The 18,596-nt window shown below is 40.9% G+C and overlaps 1 protein-coding gene across 3 annotated transcripts in view; it reads right to left on the bottom strand.

The window, feature by feature from the left end:
* Positions 1-18,596, bottom strand: part of Tmem164 (transmembrane protein 164) — a 151,878-nt gene that overhangs the window by 53,823 nt on the left and 79,459 nt on the right. For all 3 annotated transcript variants that reach the window (XM_028767496.1, XM_028767497.1, XM_028767495.1), the window contains one exon: positions 11,797-11,863. In XM_028767496.1, the coding sequence (XP_028623329.1) occupies positions 11,797-11,863 (67 nt within the window). The remainder of the gene's footprint in view (positions 1-11,796; positions 11,864-18,596) is intronic.

The following is an 18,596-nucleotide window of genomic DNA, read 5'->3' as shown; positions in this document are numbered from 1 at the left end:
GAGAGATGGCTCAGCGGTTAAGAGCACTGACTGGTCTTCCAGAGGCCATAAGTTCAATTCCCAGCAACCACATGGTGGCTCACAACCATCTGTAATGGGATCCAATGTGCTCTTCCGGTGTGTCTGAAGACAGTGACAGTGTACTCAATACGTTAAATAAATAAAAAATTAAAATAAAGTGAAGAATTCTATTTACGTGCCAGGTGGTGGTGCTCACCTCTAATCCCAGCACATGGGATACAGAGGATCTCTGCATTCAGAGCCAGCCTGGTCTATAGGGTGAGTTCCAGGACAGCCAGAGCTACACAGTGAAACCCTGTCTCAAAAACAAACACAAACAAAAATTCCATTTACAAAAAAGCTGGACATGATAGTCCATGCCTTAATTACAGCACTCAGGAGACAAGGGCTATCTGTAGCTTCAAGGCCAGTCCTGTCTATATAGCAAGTTCCAGGACAGCCAGGACCTTGTCTTAAAAAACAAACAAAAAGAATAAAATAGATAGGAACAAAGTTAACAAAGGAAATGTGTATCCTATACTAAGTAACCACAAAATATCACTGAAAATTAAATAACTGGATGCTTAGACATCTTATGTTTATGGACTGCAGGATTTAATATTGTTAAGATGCACAAAGTTCTCTACATTCAATGCAATCCCTATCAAAACCTCTATTGGTTGCTCTGCAAAAATTACATGATAAAAAAAAGGCTCCCAGGAATGACAAAACCATCATGGAAATACATATGTCCTACTTTTCAAACCTTCCATCACCAGACATGGGGATGTGAATTTGTAACCCAAGCACATGGAAGAGTCAAGAAAACCAAAATTTCTGGGCCAGCTTGGGCTACTCAGATAGACTCTGTCTCAAAAACAAAATAAAACAAAACAACATAATGCCTCCTACCATGCTACAGTGATCATCACAGTATAGGGCACGTATACCAGGCAAAATAGATAACCAGGACAGAACTGAGAGGATTGCGAAATAAACCTGATATTTATTTTTGCCTGACTTTTGACATAGATGGCAACATGAAGGCAGTCATTTCAACAAATGACACAAAGGCAACAGTAAGTCCGAATATCTAAAAAATTACTTTAGACTGACAACTCACACCACATTTTAAAATTCACTCAAAAATGATCATATACGCAAATGTAAGCACTAACCTTATGAGACTCTTAAATGTCCTCTCTTCATTACTTTAGCCAAAACTATTTCTTCACATGCTATGCTAGCCCAGAAAGTAAAAGCGACCAAATAATAGAGATTTTCAAAAAAGGTTTTAAGATGTGTACTTCAAAGGACAGCCAAACCAAAAACAAGTAGTCTCTTGAAATTAAAAACCAATGTACAGCTCACAGGGCATAATGGGCATAAACAAGAAAATGCGTAGACACCAGATGTCAATGGACACCTGAGTGAAATGGAGAATCTGTCAATCTACACCAGCATTGGCATTCAGTGTCAGTCTACAGGGCAACTTCAAGGCTACCCTAGGATACATAAGATCTTGTCTCAAAAATTTAGAAATCAATCTAACAAAACACCACCAATAGAATGCAAGAAAAATATTTATTTTTTTTAAGGTTTTTATTTATTATATGTAAGTACATTGTAGCTATCCTCAGACACTCCATAAGAGAGCATCAGATCTCATTACAGATGGCTGTGAGCCACCATGTGGTTGCTGGGATTTGAACTCATGACCTTCGGAAGAGCCGTCAGTGTTCTTAACCACTGAGCCATCTCACCAGCCCCCAAGAAAAATATTTCTATTCATATGTCTACTATGGGTCCAATATTTAGAGAGAATTCGTAAAGCCGATTAGTAAAAAGCAACTCAAAAATGGAAAGAAGATTGAAAATAATTCCCTCGAAGGCTTAAAAAGAGCTAATGAGTACATGAAAAGGCATTCAACATCAGTTAGCTTATCAAAGAAAGCAAAGCCATGGTGATAGTCCATTATCTTGTCCTTAGGGCTCTAATGGAAAGGACAAAAACAATACAAGGGTGTGTACAACTTGGAAATGACTCATTGCTGCTGAGGCTATGAAGTGGGACGGTCATGTTACGGTGCAGCTGGGCAGGTTCATCCCAGGCCTACACAGACAGTTACATTATGATGCAGCAATCCAACCCCGAAGTATATACCTAAAGAGACGTACATTCTTAAATCAATGTGCACAGCAACATCAGTCATACTAGCCAAAAAAGAAAAAAAAATACCAATGCTTGAATAGCTAATTAAAACATCACATATCCTGCAGAGGGATGTTATATGCTCACAAATATGAAGTACTAACCCATGCTGCAGCATGAATGAACCTTAAAAATGTTCTCAATGAAAACATACCAAAAAAAAAATTATAGGATTTAATTTGCATATGTCCAGGATAGGCAAACCCATAGAGATTGAAAGTTGATTACTAAATGCCGGAGTCTAGAGATGGGGAAACAATGAAGGTTACCAGGTACAGGGCGTGGTTTGGAAGATGGATGATGAAAAACATCTAAAATCAAACAGTAGTGATGGCTGCATGACACTGAATACACTAAAAACCACTTAGCAGATACTTTAAAAGGATGCATTAATTATGTGTAAGTTGTATCTCAATTAATTCCCTGTTCCAAAAATATTACTGAATGAGAACAGGAGGCCAAGAAGTCCTTTCCATGCTACTCTAACTTTCCAAAGTCCTTCCTTTTCTATCTGCTGTTCTTTCCTTACACCTAATATATTTTTTTTCCTCCCTGCCATATCTATGAGGTACAAAGAACAGATATCACCAATGCTACTTGGTGAAACGAAATGTTCCAAAGACCCAAGTTCCAGCCAGAGACAACGAAGGACTAAAACAACACAGATGTCCTGGCTGCTCACTGGACTGGCCATTGGTCCTCTGTATTCATTGGTGTACTGCTTTATCTTGTTTGTGAGACAGAATCTTATGTATCCCAGCTGATTCTGAACACATAATGCAGCTCCAGATGACCACAACATGATCGTCCTGAACAACAGGTTTAAGGGCACGTTTGGCCGTTATTTCTTTATTGTTAGCGGAGTGCTGGAGATCAAAAGCAGGGCTTCATGAGGCTAGGCAAGCCACAGCCCAGCTTCTCCACTGGTACATTCTGAAAGCAGCTTTGGAAATCTGAACTGCGCAGTGAGGGTTCATACTCGTTGATCTATAGACTTAAAAGAGGAAAATAACTTGGGAAATAATACTTTTATTCCACAAAAGAAACATCTCTTAGCTAGGTATGGTAGTTAGTATATGGCTTTATCCCAGCACTTAAGAGGTGTGACGGGAGAATGGCTTCTAAGCTCATAGTAAGTTTGAGATCAACCTAAGACATGTAAGAGGCTATACCAACCCCACTCCACCGCCCAAAAAAACTTCAACATTTATAATAGTAGCTCAAGATGAAGAACAAAGATATTGAAGAGGACTGTGTTCTACAGAGCCAAGGCAAACCACTAAGAAGCTCAGAAGGCAAGCAGGCTCACATGTGACTCCCACTGTGCCCAGTTCCTGAATAGGTTTCTCAGCCTCTGGCTTGGGTCTACTGACCTACCAAATAGGTCTATTTTGTTTTAGAGAGGGGAGGGGAGAGAGGGAGGGTTTGAAGTAGACAGACAAAGAAGCAGGCAGGCAGGCAGGCAGGCAGGTAGGCAGGAGTGGGCCTAATTTACCTTCAGGAGGGAAGAAAGTAGGGAGGGCTGGCCAGATTCCTATTCAAACATACTGCCCCTGAACCAAATACAAAAAAATAAAAAAGAACAAGAATCCCTGCCAGGGAATTTTAATCTCACTCAGCAAGGCTAATTCAGAAACAAAGCCCCCTTCATGAGCAACCCCAGGAGCTGAGGCCAAAGCTCTGCAGAATAACATAAAAAACGGTGCACTAACAGGAGCCCTCCTCAAACATTTTGAGAAAATATTAGCAATAGTAGTAGCCCCACCCCATGGGGTGCTTCTCCATTGCTTCCTGTGGTGTAGGCACAGCTAAGAGTGTGCCTCACGTGATCATTCAGAACAGTATAACTTACAGATAAGCTAATGAGGACAGCGAGGCCACTGCCTTATGCATGGTCATGTGGCTGTACACACCGGAACTGACTAGAAATCCACAGACAGGCTGGCTCCACAGAGGGCACTTGTGACCTGTTAACATCTACAGAGGGGAAAGGGCTCTTCTAGAACATGCAGCAAACAATATTAGCAGTCATTACTGCCCCATAATTTCAGTTTGATTTGGGTATTTGTCTGCATTTTCCTTTTTTTTCTGCACTGTACATATGTTACGCTTATAGAAAAAGATCATATATCTAAGCCAGGTTGTCCCAAGCCTATAATCTTAGCTACTAAGAAGGCTAAAGCCTACCTGTCTGCTGAGTAAAATTCTATTACAAAATAAAAAGAATAACAACAAACAGAAACCAAGTTTTGGGATGTAGCTCAAGGGTTCATTGCCTATTATAAATGTCCAATGTCCTTGTCCAAAATAAATGAAGTTTAATCTCTAACACAGTCACATATATAGTATACACACACACACACACACAAACACACACACAAGACAATGGCCTCTTGTTCCTTCTTGTTTGTAATCTATGGGGGAAAACAGCTATGCATTGGTGGTAAATTTTATGTTTCACTGCATTGCATGCGTTTTCGGTAACAAAACTTTGTCTTTCATTATATTGACAGAAATAAACAGGCTTTTTTAAGTGGCTGGAAAAAGAACTTTACCACCTTTTTTTTTCTTCAAATCCAAGATCCCAGGACACAAGAAAGAAACCTCTAGACTTTCAATATTATGGAAGATTTGATGATGGATTCTTTTTATCTTTTTTCTTTTTAAAATTTTTCTTGATTATTTGAAAATTTTAGACATGAATATGATCACATCTATCTCCAATTTCTCCTGCCAATCTCCACTATGTTCCACCAATATGCCACCTTCCGATGTCATGAGGGTTATTTTTTTTTTATTGGTGTTTAAACGTAGGGCCTCCCACATGTGAACCAGGCATTCTGCCTCCGAATCAACTCTCTTCTAAATTTTTATCTGGAGACAGGGTCTCACCAAACTGCTCAGACTAGCCTTGGACTCAGAATATAAGCCAACAGACCTTAAACATGTGACCCTCCTGCCTCAGCCTTACACAGGCCTGTATTCTCAGGCTCGGAATATTCAATCACTCTTATTTGTGGTGTCTATGGTGTTGCAAGGATTCGGCAGAAAGCAAGAGACAGTGTCCACCCTCACAGAGAATACTTACAATGTTTGATCCAACCCAGTCATCAAGCAGCTAATAGAAAAGAATTATGTATGTGCCTAATGAGATTATTGACTGCCTGGTTTCAGGTTAAAGGAAAAGTACATTGGAAAATGGTTTATAATAAAATCTCAACTGGGCAAGAAACTTAATTTCAAATAATCTAGGAAACGAAAAAAAAAAAACCTATGAAAATCTTTATCTGCAGGGTATGAGCAAGAGAGACGTGTGAAAGCACAGATAATCAGCCTTTAACAGAATTTACTTCTGGGCTGGTAGTACTGACAGTAAAGTAAAACAATTTCCCTTTATTATAGTCTTCTTACTGTTTTTTTTTAAATAAGCATTATTGTACCTGCAACCGGAATATGAGGACAGTTGCTAGAATTTGCTTAAACTTGGGAGTCCCAGCCCCTTTTCAACAGACTCCATGTCTCAGACACACTGCATTTATCTAATTCAAGACACAACACATCATCCTTTGTAGAAAGTGAAGTCACAATTTTGCCTCAGTCAATGCTTCAGTAATTTAAGACCTGTTTTTGAAATCAAGCTTTTGATATTTTAAGTACCCTTAAGAAACCAAAAGGATATTCTGTCCCCAGCTCAAGTCTACAATCTAAACTATAACTTTTAAAAAACAGCTCAATTTTTAAATAACTCATCTAGGTCAATTAGCACATTTCAATGTGCCAATTAGCAGAGTGGGATTCTCAAGCCTATTTGCATTGATGACAGCGAAGCTGTCCCAGCAACCCACACGGGGACAAGGTATGCCAGTAGAAAATCTGCATCCCAAGAACACTGAGACAATGGTTCTGAATGGTGGGGAGCAGTCCGAACTAGACAGAAGAACTACTCAGCAATTCTGTTGAGTCTGAGAGTGGAGAGAACTTCAAAAAAAAAAAAAAACACCCAGAGAAAAGAGAAACCGGGAAAGGGGGGAGGGGTGGAAAAGGAAACGAATTGAATGGATCAACAAAGATGCACAATAATGGGAAATTTTGATAATGAGATAATCATACACTAGAAGCTTTGGGCCTTGGAGAAAAAGGTGCTGGATGAAAGGGATCATTACCATAATCTGAGTAGAAGACAGAAGTCTGCGAATACAGACACAAGCTAGGCTAGTGTCTTCTACTGGGCTAAGGCCTGATAGAGTGTCTTAAGCTTGTTTGCTAAGGCCCTGTCTCTGCAGCTCAGAACACCTTGCATTGAGAAGAAACTACCATGAGCCTTAAAGGACAAAAAGGAGAACAGGCAGAGAGAGCTGAGAGTGTGACATGAGCCCGGTACCTGGCTTTAGGACTGGCCTTTTCACTCCCCAGGGCATGGAGCCAGGATAGGTGGACCTTCAGACCGCAAAACTTCCAAAGCCCTCTGGGTGGGCCCAGAATCAAGCCAGGAGTTTGGCCAGGCTTAGAAATGTAGGGATCTCCCCCATTTCTTCCACTGTAGGAATTCTGCAGAGGGATGGCATACTGTGGACTTCAGTTGGGAGTGGGCCAACTGCCCCAAGTTAGCTTGGACACTTTGAAGCCTAAGGAGCTGGAGTGGAGAGCAACTCTGATGGGGCTTGCCCTGAGTCCTGTACTATCTGTCCACCGCAGTGGAAGAGAGGGAAAAGCCAAATCCTGAGGAATCCCAAGACATGAAAGCCCTACAGAAAGAACCAGAGCAGTTTGCCAAGATGCTAAAGTAGAAGAGAGTCACCTAGGGGTATACTCAAGCTGATGCAGGGCTCACCCTAGGTGTTGACTTTAGGAAGGTTCACAGATCTGCCATTCTGAGGCCCTCCTGTAGCTCAGTTACAAGAACAAGCGTTGGCTATGGCCCCTGCTGTAGCTGAGGGTGGAGAAAGTCAACAATCAGATCCTTCAGAAGTACAAAGTAGAGACCCTAATGTAGGCCCCTAAGAGAAACCAGAGGAGAGCCAAGAACCACATTAAAAACAAAATCCAGATAACATGGTCCTGTAGTGTCTAAAGCCTACTCTGCAGCAGATCAGCATCACCCATGAGCAGCTTGAACTAGAGACAGTTATAGCCTAATGTGGTTCTGTAATTGTCAAAAGAGTAAACAAACTACTCAGAGTGAGCGCAGTATGAGGCTTCAGAGTCTCCTTTCCCAGGGAGGCCTCTATCCTTTCCCCTGCCCTCAGGACCCAGTTCTGGGACTCCAACCTATAAGGGCACCACTTTACCATGTTCTACTCTTTAAGTTCCTTTTCAGAAGGATGAAGCCTTCCCCTCTGTCCCTATCACTGCTCTAGACTCTCCTATACATTCAAGCTGAGGCATCAGCCATGCTCAGGGATGAGGGGGGCAAAGGGAAGAGAGGAGAGAGGAGATAAAGAGAGCCCAAAGGCTATTCCACCAGAGTTTTGGGATTAAGTTTTCCATTTACTGATGAGGGATAGAAAGCAAACAAGGTGAGGGACAAGAAGTGTTGGGGGAGGTAGTTGGAGGAAAGAGGTAGTTGATGTCACTGATCATGAGTCAATCACTCATCATTTTGTTCTTAAATAATGAAGCCTGAAACACCAAGAAAGAAGGAAGGGAGGGAGGGAGGGAAGGAAGGGAGGAAAGAGAGAAAGAGGGAAAGGAGAGGGAAGGGAAGAAACAAGGAAATCTCTCTACCATAAGATAAAATCAAATTACCAAAGCTTTGAGAACCTGACTAATCTAACCAGTGGTCTCATGAGTGTTTCCTCTGTTTAAGTAGCAAAAGGACATGCAAACTGCCTTGAAGATGCTTCATCTTAAGCTGGACCGTAGCTATAAAGAACACTTACTTATAACTTGGTCCAGTGGAATAGAGGTCCTTCTTTTAAGGTGTGAGCTTTGAAGACAGAGAAACTCAATGAATTGAAGATGGAACATTTTCTAGCTGGTCTGCAAATCCTAGTGCCAATCAGCCAGAGGGCAGAAGAGTTCACTTGGACATTCACTGATGACCTCAAATCCTTTAGCTGACTGTGGCAAGCGACTCCTTCCAGCTCCCTCTCACCCTGTCTTTATGTATGCAAGTGTATATATGTCGTGGGACGGGTGTAGCACTAATTAGTTCTTTTTCTTGCTTCCTCATCACTGCTAATGAGGAAAAAAAGATTAAGAAGATAAAGGGCCAAGAAGGAAAGGCAAAGGAGTAGTCAAAGCTGCTTTGCCTGCCTAATTGGATCATCAGGTTTAATCATGAAGTTCCAGCCTTCCTGTGTCTCATTTGAAGTCAATCTGAACTCAACCAACTGCCCTAAAGGCCAAAGTTGCTCAAGAGGTGCCCCAACTACATGAAAGAGCCAGACCAATACCAATTGCAAAGACAAGTGCAGAAGGATATATGAGCTTTGCTCAGCTTTATTTTAGAAAAGGGGGTATAAAAATTTACTAAGGTAGATGGAATCACTTCTTATAGAGCCCATGAAAAGTTTTAGCCACAGGTAAACTGATACATATTCTTGATAAGCATTTGTTTAGAAAGCACTGCGTATTGTTGTAACAGATCCGTGTCATGACAAGGGGGAGGAAAGAATGAGATGAGGGGAGAGAAACAAAGAGACAAAAGAAGGGGTGGGGAAAGGGTGGAGGCAAAAATCCAGGGAGATTAAAACCAATCGAAGGGTGTCATGAAAGAAACAATGTTATCTGTATAAGATAGTACAGGCATCGTGGACCCTACCAGGTCCTCTGCAACCCCCATTTATATGTCAAAGATCTAATCCCTAGTATCTTAGAGTGTGAGTATATTGGAGACAGGGATTTAAAGAAGAGATTAAGGTGAAAGTAGGCTATTTCAGCGCTGGAGCCCAATGTGATAGATGTCTTCATAAATAGTTGACCACACTAAGAAATCAGAACAATAAATATATGATGGCTGCCATCTTCAAGCCAAAGAAAGCAGCTGAAAGAAGCCAATCCTGCTGGCACCTTGACCTTGGAGATGGTAACTGAACTTAGCCTCAAAAGCTGTAAAGATTAACTAAATCCACTCAGGCAAAACAGTTACAGCAGCTCCTGGCAGAGAAACAGGCACTCACTCAGTGGCAACTGAGGTTGCTGTCCCTGTAGTTACAGATAACAGGCTTAGGAAAACATCAGGAGACCTGGTAAGACCCACTGGATTGCTATTAACAATGGTGTCTCAAGGAGAACCTGACCAGCAGCTTGTGAAATGCCCTCAGGTGTGTGACCAGGCCCCTTGCTGCTTTCATTCTCCTACTTGTGCAATGGTAGGGTAGTCTTAACTTCTGCCAAGAGCTTGAGACGCTACAAGGCAAACAGTTCCTGGGTTTTCCCTGGGAACAGAACTGCAAGTGGCAGGAGCTAGTTAGCCAGAGCTCTGGGCTGACCACTTTCAAACTCAGAATCACTGGCACCATTAGTTCAGGGAATGCTTTTCTGAGGGACCCTCACTTGCTGTACAGGTCCTGGTAGCTGAGAGAGTTGAAGAAAATTTAGACAGTAGCTCTCTGATACCCAGCCTCTCCTGGGAGCTGGAATCAGGTGAGGAGAGAAATGAGACGAGAAAGCAGGGGCCCCTTTCCCAAGCCTTAGCTGTTCCTATCCCAGGCAGAGAACAAATCCAGTTCCACATTCCTGAGCCACAGCCAGTAAGGAGCAAAGGGGACAAAATCAACTTTTATTTTTTTAAAGTACAAATTTAGTCTGTTCATTCCGGTTATCCACACCATTCTATGATACATGATGCCCTCTGTTCTCTGTTCAAGGCAGAGGTGTCTTGTTGTGGTTGTTTAGTGCTGCGGAAAGAATCCAGGGTCTTGTATACCAGAGGGACATGTTCTCCCATTGAGCTACACTTGGAAGCCCAAGGCATGAGTTCTGATTCTAGAATTTAGCAGGCGAAGTCAGGCAAATTCTATGATGGGTGGGGGGGAAGCATAGAAATGAGAACAATAGTGCCTATGATGTAAACTGTGCACGCTCATGCCATCTCACAGGGGAACACCGATCAGAACGAATGCTACCCATTAAACCAGAAACAGCACTGCCTGCTTGCTGCCTCTCATTTCACACAAGCCCAAATGGTTCACAAAGACGGTGCTTTGGGCTCCTTGGAGGAAGGGGTCTAGGTCATCTAAGCTAGCATCTTAGTAGAGTCAGATACAATAAATCTGTGCTGAGGCCTGACCTCAACATTTCTAATAAGCAACACCCAGTTGATGCTTAATTTCAGGCCACACTTAAATTACACACTTAGAGTAACTAACTGAATTATGAGTGCCTAACATACGGGTTCTCCAGGAGCAGCCTGAGGAGCATCGCTTTGTTGGTTCGCTGTTGTCCTGCCTGTCAGTTGTTCTATGGGGTGGGAACTAATAGTTTATTTCCTTGTTTCTTTGTTTCACAGCACCGGCGAGGGGGAACCAGGACCTTGAATATGCTAGGCATATTCTAGTACTGAGCTAAAACCACACCCCAGCTGGCTAATAATCTGATGGCTCCAAAGCATAGTGAAAAGGTTGCAAAATCACTGCTTTAGGTCAACTTTTCACTTTTAATTTCTACCTCTATATTATGTAAATCTAAACTAGCACAACTTACACGACTGAGGCATATCTGTGGAGAGAAGATGATTACATTCTTCGGAAGGGGCAGTGTGTGGCCTCATTTTAAGACTGAGAGGCTCAGACTCTGATCTAAAGTGCCACTTACAATTCAGGTGACATCCTGAATCAGTTTCTTTCTCTATGAAACAAGAGGCTGTAATAACTGTACTATCTACCCCTCTCTCTCTCTCTCTCCCTCTCTGTCTCTCTCTCTCTCTCTCTCTCACACACACACACACACACACACACACACACACACAAAGATCCTGTAAACCACAAAATTATATGCAAAAGAGAAAGTTTTACTTTAAGAGTTCATCTATAATGTTCATCTAGACGACAAATTTAAGTCACAAAACCATAAAACCATACTATCCATCTTTATAGGTGATTTTTGTCTATGGACTTTCAATAAATGACTCATTAATTTCTAAGACTCTAGACAATTTACCATGCCTCCAGCCTTGTAGCTCCTGCTTCTCCTGAAGGTGGAGGAAGTGGCCTACTCTGCTCTATGGATTTGGGTGGATGTTGAAAAAATATGCTTGCTCAAGAGGTTCCTTGGTAAAACAGACAAGTTCTGAAGCCCCCTAGCATGTTATTCTACATCATTGTGCCCCCTACAACATCCAGGAGTCGCAGCCTAAGGGTGTGTGGTCCTAGATCCATTTCATTCCATCAAATCTCTCCAATTTCTATATAACGTTTTGGTTTTTCCAGTTGTGTTTATCTAAACCCTTGCTGTAGCTGAAGTGTGACAAACTATTCCCACAAGCCTCTATTAACTCCAGACATGACTGTCAAACAGCAGCATTGACATACACATATTAAAATTCCATGCCCTTAAGGGCAACAAATGAGAAGAAACGTTAGATAGGAAAGGAGTAATCATATCGTGATTTAGATGTTGCATTGCTAGAAGAGATTACTTACCAGCCGGGTATTTACCACAGGAAACACCAATGCCAGAAGAGCCCCATTCAACATGTGCATCTGTAACCTGGAAGAGAAAGAAGATCAACAGGTCACGACAGAGAAGAAAATGTTCAAGGCTCAGCTAGATCATGTAGGAGAAGTGACCCTCTGTGGAAAACAGCCTAAGAGCTCACCCACATGCAAAGTAAATGGAAATAAGTACATATTTATGTTTATTACCTGGAACACATACTGCCTCTGAATCCCCAAACAGTTCTGAACACAGTCTGGTTACAACAGTTCATTGTATAGGAAGCTCCGTGCTCCCTAAACATTTTAAGTCAGCACCAACCAAGGACTCCAACTGCTGCAGCATTTGAAAACAGGAAGTGTGACACCTAAGAGCTCAATATTACTACAGAAGCCTGTTTGTTAGAATAGCTGCTTGTTTACAGAGACACAGTCAATCTTTCAGTCAAAAGACCTGGACAGAAAAGGCTAGCACACGCTTGGGAGTTGTGTGTAAGGGACAAGCTCTCAACTTGGGATCTAGGAGGCAAGCTTCCAGGAACACTTGGGAGGAACTATCCGGAGTAAGCTTAACTTGAGAATGCCTGTGATGGACTGTCAAAACTGGGTGAGCTGAGGTGGAAAGACCCACTGTGACTGTACGCAAGACCAATCCCTAGGCCCAGGATCCTAGCCTGTGTAGAACAGAGATGCAAATGTATTAACTTACTGCTCCTTGTTTTTGGTGGTGGATGGAATCTGACCAGTTCTTTCAGGGAGCCTCTGCCTTGACTTCCCTACACTGAGAGATTTATACCATGGAATGGAGAGCCAAAAAAAACCCTTTTTCCCTTAAGTTCCTTTTGTCAGTGTATTTTAGCACAGCAAATAAGGTAACTGGATCTGCAGTGTGGTGCAGATTATTTCCCTGATGTCTCAGCAATGCCTTTGGTAGTTGCTGCTCAAGATAGGGCAGGCAAAGGAGGACACCCTCAAGCTTTCTCTGACTTATTTTATATGTGAATTCTGGTAGCTTAAAAGCAAATGCTAGGACCTTAGCTTGGTGGTAGAACACCTGATTAGCATATACAATGCCCTGGGTTCCACTGCTAACATTACAGAAAAGGGGACAGAAAGGGAGGGAAGAGAAGAGGAGCATCAAGTAATGATAGTGTTTCCTAGTCCCAATACCAGGCTTGTTAAAATGCATACTACACATCCTTCCTAAGTCAAATACAATTAACCCAGGAACAAACCCTTCTTGTGAGGACTCTCAGGAGAGATTTAAGCAGCTTTCTTCACCATTCCGGGCACATGGTTCTTACTTGAGAAAGAGGAAAGAATGAGTTTGTTCCTGCCAAAGAAAAGCTGATTTGCTGGGTCACAAATAACTGTTCCTAAACTTTGTCTCTCAGACACATAACAGTAAAGGCACTAGCTGTATTAAGATACAGCTAAGTAAAGATACTAGACGACTTGAATCTCAGTCTCTCTCTCTCTCTCTCTCTCTCTCTCTCTCTCTCTCTCACACACACACACACACACACACACACACACACACACACACACATGCACACACACACATTCTAGGACATCTGGATATCGTGAAGAAGAAGAATCCTACCAGGTGGACTAAATGTGCCCTGTATATCTAGGAATGTGGCACAATAAAAAGTCATATGCTGAAAATGTAATGACGGTAGTTTTGCTGTTGTTTCTTTAACTAAGCTGTGTGGTATTCAAAGGAGAACCCTGTAGATGCCAACGTTGTGTTACAGCATCAAACCTTTAAATAGCTGCACCTAGACATTTGGCTCCTGTCTTATAGCTCACAAAAAGTGGCCCTTCAACTAAGTTCAAGAGCACACCACAGGATGGCACAGAAGCCCTAAGACTGCTTTTATATCTCTGCGAATCTATTTCTTCCTGCTATTCGTTTGTCACCAAGGCCTCAATGACGGGTGACAATGTGCACCTAATACATTTCAGGAAAGTATGAAATTAACTGCTCAATTCTGATAGCAAATTTCTAAATAGGCACTATGACTTTTCCATCATTTTGATATGGAAACCAGGTTCATTTAAAAAGTAAGGTGACTTGGTCAGTGACAAGCTGTACCCAGACCTATCTGACATCAGACTTCAAACTCCCATCATTCTTGCTGCCTTTTTTAAGTGTCTCCCTCTCTTTCAGAGAAGTCTAAGATGCACCTCTGCCCTTCCTTTGGTTTCAGGCATCTCTCTACCTCCTCCTGTATCATCTGCCCTAGAGTTGATCTGATTTTGAGGGTAGCTTTTAGAAAGACTCTCTAGACACACAGGTTAGTATGAGTAGGCAGCCTGACGCAGTCCAAGTCCTTTTACCTCAGGGTGAGCAGCTGAGTTTTCAAAAAGGCTAGCCAGACACCTTGTGCTCTGGAAAACTTGACTTTAGGTCTTGAGTGAAGTTGACTCTGGCCTAATATTGTCACTTCTATGATAGCCACAGCATAGATTCATGCTGGGAGAGGAAAAGCCACATCGATGATCCATGTACCATTAAAATCTGGTGCCAGCCTTTTCCACTGACCTCAAGGGTAAGTTGACATTTGTATAAGACCAGTTAGACATTTAGGTATCAAAAGATATAGAGATGAGACAGTAGATTCCAATGACCCATAGAGAGACAATAGAAAGAAGATAAAGTTGATATCAAGATCCAAAACATTCCATATAAAGGCAAGACTTGTTTGGAGTTCTCAAAACTCAGCTATATAAAGTGTGTGGGTGGAGGGTAAAGAACAAATTCCTATATTTAATACATAAAAAGGGCTTGTATAAATACTACAACAATATTGAACATGGGAAAATCACTGAACTAAGTATTCAAATATATCTTCTCATTGAATCCTCTTAGTTTCTATTCTCAAAACAAAGCCTCACAATGTAGCTCCGGCTGTCCTGGAATTCAATATGTAGACTGGTCTGGCTTTGAACTCATAAAGATCCACCTGCCTCTTCTGCCCAAGTGTTGGAATTAAAGGTGTACACCATCATGCCCTATTTACAAAGCTTTTACTATAATGATCATTATCTTCATTTTCTAACCGAGAAAACCAAAACTTCAAATAATTGACGACTTGCTCAAGATCACATGGGTCAGTCAAAATTCAAACCTACATTTTTGCCACTGTACTCATCTTCATGCATGGCATGAGAAATACATATGTCCTATATCATTAGTTGCTATTTGTATTATAATCAGGAAGAACTGTCTGAGGTTTTTTAAAAAATATTTTAATTATTTGTATGTGTGTGTGCAGCCCTGATTTCTACACACACACACACAGAGACAGACACACAGAAAAAACCATTACCTTTCTGACTAGGGAATGTATGCCCCTTCCAGAGGGCTGGTCTTAGAAACACAAGGGCTCAGTTGTAGGCAGGACTTTGATATGTAACCTAACTAGTCCAAGCTGTGTTTCCTCTATGTACATTCCTCTACCTTAGCCATCCCAGGATCAGATGCCATGCAACTAAAACCTACCCCTAAAGTTAGAGCTTATAGAAAGGATTCAAACTAGTCAATCCTGAACCCTTTCCCAGGATCAGATGCCATGCAACTAAAACCTACCCCTAAAGTTAGAGCTTATAGAAAGGATTCAAACTAGTCAATCCTGAACCCTTTACCCAGCCCTGCCTCGTCTTGCTTTTCCAAAGACAACTCAGTGGCAATGGCCTAAACATTCCCTTTGTCTCTGCCTTCTTCTTGACTGCTCCATCTTAACGTCTTTTCTATGTGACTCTACTTAGAATACTAGACCCTTTCAAATAAGATATCTTTTGTTCTCTTAAGCATCTCTTCTAGCTGCACCTGACTGGCCACCTGATAGAGAATACAAAACAGTAAGTACTAGCTGTATACCCTTTCTGAATAGTATTGTCTGCCACAATCCTACCAACAAGAAATGCAATCTGAAAACTGTTTCTATTATATTTCATAGGTTTTTTTAAATTTACCCACAAACTATACACGGTGTTGTTTTATGCTTCTGTTACATATGTGGAGTCATAAATATCATATGATAATAGTTCTTGCAAGTTACACTTTTACTCAACACGGTTTATTCTAATCATCGCTGTCAATACATGCAGTTCCTCATCTGTGTTTATACTGCTGGATGAAGCCTTCTGAGAGAGACAAAACACCTTTGAGATTTATCTGTGTTATTGACTGTATCAGTAATCTACTCCTCTTTGTCAAGGAGTGGTTTCCTATGATACGTGTATGCCATCTTTTTTTTTTTAATCTAAGGGCATTTAAATTGTTTCTGAATTCTTTTATTTGACAGGATATTTCTCTATTATCATATTCAAAATACAAATTTATTCTCTTCCATTGAGTAGATATGTTGGGATTTACTTTCTACAATTTGTATTAGAGATAAAAAAATACACCTATTTTTATTGTAAGAGACTCCAGGGACCTTCTACGCTGGCCTTCTGTTTCCCGAAGCTCAGCATCTGAGAGCACACCATTTTGGTCAGATATGTGAAGTCCCATAGTGCATGCCTGTCATATAGCAAGGAATGCTACACTGATCTGTATTTTAGGACTCACATCAGAAAGCATAACAAATGCTAAATCTCAGTCAGGATTTGCATGTGTTCATTTTGTTCTGGTAACTTCTTTGAAAGTTTCAAATTATTTTAAAATAAAAATTAGAACATAAAAAAAACACATGAAGATTTTTTTTAAAAAAAAGGTGATAGAGGTACAGGAGAAAAGTCTGGGTGGCTTTGCCTGTGGGTACAAAGACCATTCCCCTGCTTGCAGCCAGTGGGTTCCCTACTACCTTATTCTGGAACAAATGGGGATATCTAAGTGCAAAAGTTCCAGAACATTTCCCCCTCTTATGAAATTGACATAAGCTTCCATCTGGAAAATGCTCAACTGGTAAAGAAGCTCCTTAGCTGAAAGTAATTTCCATTCTGAAATTCTACTTATCTAAATGAAAGCAATTTTCAATCTCAGAGTCTAAAAGTGAGGTGGTGGAGGCTAAAGACAAGGAAATTGCTATGCATTATTAGTAACACTTATTGAGTGCTTAGTCTATGTTAGCTCCATGCTAAAAGGCTTCCAGGGGTCAGCTCCTCTAATTGTTTCCAGCATTCAAGGAGTGAGTCACATTAATACACTCTTTACAAATGAAGGAACAGAGGCTGAGGCTTTCATCTTCATTCGGGATCAAAAAGTAAAGACCAGAGGCACACGTATAGCCTAGGTCATGAAATTTCACTGTATTACTCAAGACTCCTTCAATATCTAGCCAAGAAGATGAATGCTGAATTAACAGGATGCTGGTTATACACTCATTATATTATATTAATTATACTATATTATGATACATTATTTATCCAAATAATAGATATTTATATGGCCATTATAAATAATTTCTAGAGAAGCTTTAATCAGATAGGGAAACAACTATAGTATATTAACTAAAATTTAGAACTAATTGTGGTTACTAACATTTGTTTTGTTTTCCTTTTTTGTTTCCAGAGCTGGCTTTGAACTTGCTATATAACCTGATCCTCATGATTTCACCTCCTTGGTTGGTATTATAGGCATGTACCACCATGTCTAGCCTATTAGCTTTTAAAACATTACAAAACATAAAGAGAATAATGATTTTTGAGTGGATGCATGACAAAAACTGGAAGAAAATAATATCATCCTACTAACAGGAATTATCTGTTACAGTTTTATTTATTTATTTATGAAATGTCTCATTTTTCTGTACACGTGACTTATCTAAAAGTGGAACAACTCAACCTTTTCATTCCTTCAACACATTTTACCCAAATCTTATTAACTTGTATTGTTCTTTTTTCAAATACAAGACAGAAGAGAGTCCACACTTTGTTTTCTCAAGATAGGATGAGTTGTCTGGAGTGACAGCCTTTTCTTTTCCTAAAGATGATGCATACCCATCATCTTGTATGTTTTAAAGCACAGCTACACAGAAGAAAGAAAAAGAATAAAAAAGAACAATCCCCACTCTTAAAGCACTTCCTTGGAGATTTGTAGAAGACAAAACTGAATATGCATATGTGGAGAAGAAAATAGTTTATGTTGTGGACATGGGAGGGGAAGAGTCCTATAATCAACTGGAAAGGCCCCTCACTCCTCCAAACATTAAGGAAAGAATGTATTATGAATATAAGCAGGCTCTAGACAATTAATTAGGTCTTAGGAAAGCAGGTACCTGAGTATCACACCAAAGAGGAAATGATTTGCCTGCAAATTTCTTAGGAGTCTTCCAGGTGTCTAGTCTCCTTCCCCTTTAAATGCATGGTGTTCATCTGTACAGCCTTTTTCCCTTGCCAAAACCAAGTCTTAATAATAATGTTGCACAAGGCAGAGGCCATCTTCTAAACACTTTTCTCAGTAATGAGTCCAAAGCTAAGCTCCAAACAGACCACCTCCACGGCAAGTGTTTAAAATCTGCTCCCTTTAAACACTCTATGACTCCAAGCTGAGCTACAATTCCAAATCTCTCAGGTTCCACAGAAGCTCATCTAATGAGCACAGGGCAAAACAGTGCTAATACATTAAGGTACAACAGGTTATGGCTGTGGCTACAGCTTGGTGGCGAAATGCTTGTCTCCAAAGCATGAGACCCTAGGTTCAGTCTTTAATACTAGCCAGAGAGGGGTGGGGAGAGAGAGAGAGAGACAGAGAGAGGTAAACACAGACAGAGAGACAGAAAGAGAGATAGGAAGGAAGGAAGGAAGGAAGGAAGGAAGGAAGGAAGGGAGAGGAT

Source organism: Grammomys surdaster, unplaced genomic scaffold (assembly GCF_004785775.1).
Source record: "Grammomys surdaster isolate TR1022 unplaced genomic scaffold, NIH_TR_1.0 173, whole genome shotgun sequence".
Taxonomy (NCBI): Eukaryota; Metazoa; Chordata; class Mammalia; order Rodentia; family Muridae; genus Grammomys; species Grammomys surdaster.
The sequence above is the reverse complement of the archived record's forward strand: the minus strand, read 5'-3'. Positions and strand labels throughout refer to the sequence as shown.